Consider the following 7,321-nt stretch of genomic DNA (forward strand, 5'->3'; position numbering starts at 1 on the left):
AAAAAAATAAAATATTACTATAATACAATTTTACTCACCCTTGATCATTTTCTAAGATGAGGCTTATTAAAATTATCAACATTTTCTTATATTCCTGAAAAAGTAAGATATACTGAGATTTTAGAGTAGAAAAAGGTATCCCTTGCTTTAGAATCATAGCTGATGACAATATAACAACTGCTTAGGATAGAAAAATTAGAGCAATACTTGCATTATTACTGTCTAGATTATGGCCTTGATAGGGTAGAATAAAAATAAGAGTTAAAGTGGAAACAACCACTGCACAGCTGATAGGACTGGATGCTGAACTGCTTTGTAGTAGGTGAGATCTTGAAAGAGTATGATGATTATGTCAATTATAGTGTACAAGTCTAAGAGGATTAATGAATAGATGTTATTGGATCAAGCTGGCAGTAACTAATAGAAAGCAATGAAAATTATATAAAATACAGAGCTTTATTCTCTCACCAGAAGAAGAAGCCAGGATACAGGTGCTTAATGTTCTCTCATTATCTCACTGACTACAGGATTCACTGATGCCAGACAGCTTTTCTTGGACTTTTATCATTGCTGTAAAATGGTTCCTATAGTTCCATACACTGGGTAAGTATTAAAGGTAGGACACGGACTATAGCTCAACAGCACAAGTGCCTAACTGGCAAGTGTGAGTCCTGAGTTCAATTTCTGGTTCCAAAAATAGTTTAAGGGGCTGGAGAGATGGCTCAGTGGTCTAAAGCACCTACTTGGAACAAGTTTAGCAAAGCATCAGGGACCGCGGTTCAATCCCCCAGCACCACATGCCAGCCAGCCCCGCCCCCTGGTGGGCTGAGCTGGCCATACACACACCTCTCTCTCTCTCTCTCTCTCTCTCTCTCTCTCTCTCTCTCTCTCAAATAAATAAAAGAAATTAAAAAAAAAGAATTTTCAAAAAAAATAGTTTAAAATGTAATAAAAGGAAATGAGTAATAGTGTTTGCTTAATCTCCCTTATTGAAAAAAAAAAAAACAAAAACACAAAAACACATTCCTAGAAGTATCCTTTCTTCCTCTAGTCCTGCTGTAGTTTCTTCGTTATGTCTCCTGGCAAAAGAAATGCTGAGACAATAGTTAACTTTTTCCACTTCTAACAAAGGAGAATATGACTGGAAAGAAATGTTGAGTTATGCCAACAATATAATGTCTGACTTAGATCCTGACTTCTTTATATGGATATGCCTGAGATATATCCTGACTTCATACATGGAGTTAAAGAATCTGGTTTCAAATTCACTAAGAGACATTCAGATATCCACATGGAGGGGCTGACAAACTTTCTTTAGGACATAAATAGTAGGGGATGCCATACGACAGGCACTCTTCATGCTTTCACATCCAAGAGTACTGGGATGATGGATGCATTGCCAGTCTCCCTTTTTAATAAAAAAGGCATAGGCCATTAAGCATATAAAAATCTGTCCACTAATACTAATAAAAAATTAGCAAGCATTACAGAAATGAAAATTCAAACAACCTTGATTTTCACTTTGAAAGTAATCCTTTAAAATTATTATATTTTTAAATATTAATTTTATTGAGAAAAAAGTAGCAATGAGAGTTTCAAAACAGGCTACTAGGACAGTTTCAATAATTAATACATTGAATATTGTCATCTTCGTAGTAGTTATTTATAATACAAGATGCAGATATATCTTGTCTAAACACTATTAGTTCAAAACTTTCTTCTCATTGAACTAAGAGAAAGTAGATGTATATCTATGCTATTTTGTGTGTGTGTGTGTGTATATATATATATGTTCACTACAAAATGGTCCTTCATTTATATCCCCCTTTTTTGTTTACTTTTGTCAGAGATGGGTAATCCATTGCCATTCATATATTGTAGGTGCATGAATTCCACAAAGTAATCCAATATAGTCCAGTAGTCTATAATAGTAGTGGGTTATCCACATGACTGGCAATGTCAGAAGTTGTTGACTTAAGACTTTTACAGCCCAGCATATTAATCTGGCTTTACTTTTTATACCTCATTTTTATACTTTTCTGCTGGATGGCTAAGACCAAGATAAAGCAAGATCTATATAACAAGAAATGTAACTTTTGTATCTGATAAGGTCAGTCAAATTCCCTCAGGATCTATTCTGAAACCTTGTACTGCAGTTTGTAGATCTTTTGTCAGTGTCAGCCATATGGATGAGTCACAGCCATTGCTTGAGCAAATTGCTCTCTGTGAAAGCCTGAGAATGTTTCTCTCTATGTGACTGTCCTTAGGCACCCTCTACAATATCGTTCACTTTCCTCTGTGGCCTCATAATCTCCTTGATCAAAATAAAATTATTATACTTAATTCTCGTCAAATAGTCCTTCTTTGGGTCATAGAAATCTATAATTATCTCTTTCCTTATTCATCTTTATGGTCCATCCATAAATTCAATAAAAAGAAAAAAGAAAACGTGCTAAACAGTAATAACAATTATTATAAGCTCACTACTAAGATTTTTTTTTTTTTTGTCCTTTTAGACAGGGTCTCCCTATACAGTTCAGGCCGGTCATGAGCTCACTTTGTAGCCCAGGCTGATCTCAAATTCACAGTGCTGGGATTACAGGCATGCATCACAATGCCTGCTTTGGCACTAAGAATTTTTAAATGAAGTCAAATATATTTTGTAGAAAAATCTGATTTCTGTGAAACATTTTCTTGGGCCTATTAAAAAAATTCTATATAAAAATGTCACAGACCGGGCATAATGGTGTGCACCTATATTCCCAGTGCTTGGGAGGCTGAAAATAGAAGGATTACTACAAGTCCTATCTGTGTAGTGAGATCTTCTAATCCCTGCACATAAAAAGTCACTATTTTTCTAAAATTTAGAATATTAACTTTTGTAATCCTTGGTTGATTTGTTAAGAACATGATGCTGTAATTTTCAGGAAAAAACGGGTTCAAAATGACAAAATGCAATAAGATCCTCTTGGCAGCTCATCTTTTTATACTATATATAAAAACAAAGACGATTCTTCCCATGCATTTTCACTTTAAATATGTTAATGTCAATTCAAGCACCTTAAAGGTGGAGATCATTACTGTGTCACAGGCAATACTCTAGAAACTGGGACAAACAAAAAGTAGAATAGGAAGTGACAATCATTTTAAGAAGAAATAAAATTAGTAGAATCAAAATAATGACCTTTCTCATGATTGCTGAATCTACATTATAATGAGACAGAACTTGGTTTCAAGTGCAAATAGAACATATTATGTTTCTTTTCTTTTCTTGTAACATCCTAAGTCTTGTTACAAATCCAAACACTTACATATATCTTTCAAGGACTATGAGTTTTATGGATTACTAATACTACAGTTCAATGAAAAATTATTATAATGGCGATACAAAGTAAAGGCCCATGATTTATTTTTTTTCTTTTAACGAGTTTACTTTTTATTAAATATAAAAGTTAAAAACAAAAAAAATGATGGAGTATATGCCAAAGACTTAATATTCTACTACTCTAAATTCAGAAAATATGTTGCTTTCACGAACAGATACATGAAATAAAATAATACCATAGCAGAAGGGTGTTGTATCTGTGTTTAAAGAAGGGGTTGTTGGCAAACACCACAGCTCACTTCTGCTGCAATGTACACAACTGATATATGCAGCACAGAAAGCTGGCACCAAGGGCTTACAACCTTAATTTGCCTGCAAGAAGGAACAGAGATTTACCTTCAGAGCACGTTCTTGATTGTTTTCAGCAGTCAGATGTCTCATGTTGTTTGCTGAAGTCTGGTTCTGCTCTTTCAGATGATGAAGCTCCTGCTCTAGCCGTTTGCACTGCCACAGGGGAAGAATCCCATTAAGTAAAGGAGTTCGCACATTTTTTTCACCAAGCCATATGAATTAATGTAAATAATATCACTGTATTCTCTAAAACACAAGTTTTTTTTTCCCCCCAAACCAGAAAGGTAAGTAAAAGTAATACTGACTACAAACAAAATAACATTGTTTATAGTACTGGCTTATTCAATTAAAATTTTTAGTTTTTCTTATTAAGCTAAATATACCATAAAATACCTCTTTAAAAACTAAGAATCAACTGTTTTCAAATTTCTCTTTATTAACCAAATTCTATCTAGTTCTTCATTGAAAAGAAACATGCTTTATAAATTCAAAATGAATTCTAATTAAGCTATAATATTATACTCTATGAAGAATTATTATTTTTCAAATAAAGGTACTCATAAAAATATAAAGAGATAGTATTTTACACAATAACTATATAGGATATAAAGTAATATACTGCAATATAGAACATATGAAAATATGTTAAAGATTAAAGAAATAAAGTATTAAACACATGCATCAGTAAAAAGAAAAACCTTACCTTTTTATTTTTAATTATGGTATTTACATAACAACCAATTAAATACACATACTCATTCAACATCATATAAAGTTTTTCCTAGACTATTTAACAAATGCCTGGTAGTAAAAATAATCAAAAATTATTGGTTCCCAAGATACAATCAAGCTGCATCTACAACTCAAACTGGCATTTATTATTCTAACATTAATTTTTTATTTTATGTTTTCCATTAATTTCTTTTGATTCAGACCCTCAAAATATTATGCAGTTAATTTTAGTATTTTTCAATGTTGAGTAATATACATATATATTTAAAAAACACTTACTAGACTCCTGATATTGAAACAGGTCTATGAGTATACCACACCATGCATACAAAACATAATTATAAAAAACATACAAATGAAAGTAACTAGAAAAATCAAGACATTTCAAATTAACAGTAATATAATAGAAAATGTGTTAGAGCTAAATTCTGAAAATATGATATAGTACTGATTCTATGACCAACAAAATTACATCTATATAGGGCCAGCCAAATTGTTCAGCAGATTAAAGCACCTGCAAGCAGGCACAGAGGTCTGGGGTTCGAACCTCCAGGCCTGCTGTGCTGGCCCTGCCCCCAGGGCATGCTGAGATGGCAATTGAGACTGGGTGTAGTGGCACACACACTATAATCCCAGATCTTGGGAGGCTGTAAACAGGAGGATCACCGTGAGTCAGATCTATTAGTGAGACCCTGAATACCCTGTGGACCCTTCCCTAAAATACAAAAAAAAATTAATAAAATTACATCAACATGTCTAGTCTATCATGTGCTATGCATATACCACATGGTTCATGAGAGCTGTCTCATGTACCTTTGGTCTTTATTAAGATTTTTCTCTTTATTGAGGATTTCCATTCAACTGTGATTTCAATGATTTCCATTTAATTATATTTGTGTCCTTTTAAAACCCAAAACAATTAAAATATTTGGTCACATAATACAGACAAAAATCATGTGTCATGATTTTTTTATTAAATTTATGCTTTACATTTTAATCAATTTTAATAGAAAATTATTAGGTATCAATGGAATGACCAAGAGTTACCAATGATAATTTAAAGGTAAAGCTGATAATTTTTGACTACATATGCATGGCTCATGAAGCAGATATATAAATTGGTTTTCTTTGTATACATGGTTTAATAAGCCAAAACTGAAGAAAAAAGAACACAAAAGAAAACAAGCAAAATAATTCAATAATCAACAACTGGGATACCATCTTTTTAAAAAGTTTCTGCAGGTCAAAAGTATCATCAGCAGAGTAAAGAGAAAACTCATGAGCTAGGAAAAAATTATAGCCAACTGCCCTTCTGACAAAGGCCTTCTATCCAATTAAATACACATACTCATTCAACATCATATAAAGTTTTTTCTAGACTATTTAATAAATGCCTGGTAGTAAAAATAATCAAAAATTATTGGTTCCCAAGATACAATCAAGCTGCATCTACAACTCAAACTGGCATTTATTATTCTAACATTAATTTTTTTATGTTTTCCATTAATTTCTTGTTATATTAAAAATATTAAAAAATATCAGGCCCCCAAAATTCAAAGACCTAATCCAAAAATGGGCATCTAAGATGAATATACACTTCTCAGATGTAGAAATACAAATGGAAAATAGCTGCATGAAAAAATGTTCAACATCATTAGTCATTCAAGAAAAGCAAACTAAAACAACACTGAGATTCCATCTCACACCAGAAAGAATAGCTGTCACCAAGAAATCAACCAAGTGCTTGCTTTGGCAGCACATATACTAAAACTGGAATGACACAGAGAACATTAGCATGGCCTCTGTATAAGGATGACATGAAAATTCAGAAAGTGCTTCATAGTAAAAAAGAGTCAACCAATAACAAATGTTGGAGGGGCTGTGGGAGGAAAGGAATCCTTCTCCACTGCTGGTGGGAGTGCAGATTGGTACAACCACTGTGGAAATCAATATGGAGATATATTAAAAAGCTAGGATTGGAGGTTCCATTGAAGCCAGCGATTTCCCTCCTTGGTATTTTTCCAGCAGAACTGAAGACATACCACAGCAATTTATGTGCACTTATGTTTATGGTAGCATTGTTTGTCATAGCTAAACCTTGGAAGCAACCCAAATGCCCAACAACTGAGGAATGCATGAAGATGATGTGGCCTTTTTACACAATCGAGTATTACTCAGCTGGGCAAAATGGTTACCATATTTACAAGATTGAATCAAGACTCCTATATCTCATCAAGTATTTAACTTATTCCTTTCCTAAATATTCTATTTTCTTTCTTTCTCTTGCCTGATTTCTCTGGTTAAATGTTTCAACTACTGTATTTAACAAGAATGGTGACAGTGGAAATCTTTGTCTTGTTCCTGATTTTAGAAAGCTTATCTATTCTCCACTTAATTTAATGATGGCAGTAGATTTGTCATGTGGCTTTTATCAAGTTGAGATAAGTTTTCTATACCCATTTCTTCAGGGCCTTTCATGACTGGATGGTACATTGTTTCTGTACCTAGTGAGATGATTATGTGATTTTTGTCTTTTATGTGACGGAGTAAATTTACTGATTTGTGTACTTTTTTTTTGCATCCTTGGGCCATGAATGATGTTTGTGATGATGTGCTGCACACTATCTGCCATTGTCTTGTTGAAATTTTCTGCATCTGTGTTCGTTAAAAAGACGGGTCTGTACTTTCCTTATTCAGCTGAGTCCTTGCCTGGTATTTAAACCAAGGTAATGCTAACAAATGTTGGAGAGGCTGTGGGGAAAAAGGAACCGTTCTCCACTGCTGGTGGGAATGTAGACTGGTGCAACTGTTATGGAAATCAATATGGAGACTCCTTAGAAAAGTTGGTCTGGAAATCCCCTTTAAACCAGCTATTCCTCTACTGGGAATTTTCCCAGAGGATCTGAAAACATC

General features: G+C 33.5%; 1 protein-coding gene and 1 non-coding gene across 9 annotated transcripts in view; one reads left to right on the top strand and one right to left on the bottom strand.

The window, feature by feature from the left end:
- The window catches only part of Mipol1 (mirror-image polydactyly 1), a 349,459-nt gene that overhangs the window by 214,826 nt on the left and 127,312 nt on the right, over positions 1-7,321 (bottom strand). For all 8 annotated transcript variants that reach the window (XR_002822316.1, XM_023721848.1, XM_023721844.1 and 5 more), the window contains exon 10: positions 3,722-3,829. Coding sequence is in view for 7 of the 8 variants with exons in the window: in XM_023721848.1 (XP_023577616.1) it covers positions 3,722-3,829 (108 nt within the window). In the remaining variant the exon portion in view is untranslated. The remainder of the gene's footprint in view (positions 1-3,721; positions 3,830-7,321) is intronic.
- On the top strand, positions 6,149-6,255 carry LOC111818301. The gene has a single exon (XR_002822324.1). It is a non-coding gene; the product is annotated as a U6 spliceosomal RNA (small nuclear RNA).

The sequence above is a fragment of the Octodon degus genome, unplaced genomic scaffold, assembly GCF_000260255.1.
Source record: "Octodon degus isolate 3935 unplaced genomic scaffold, OctDeg1.0 scaffold00086, whole genome shotgun sequence".
Classification (NCBI taxonomy): Eukaryota; Metazoa; Chordata; class Mammalia; order Rodentia; family Octodontidae; genus Octodon; species Octodon degus.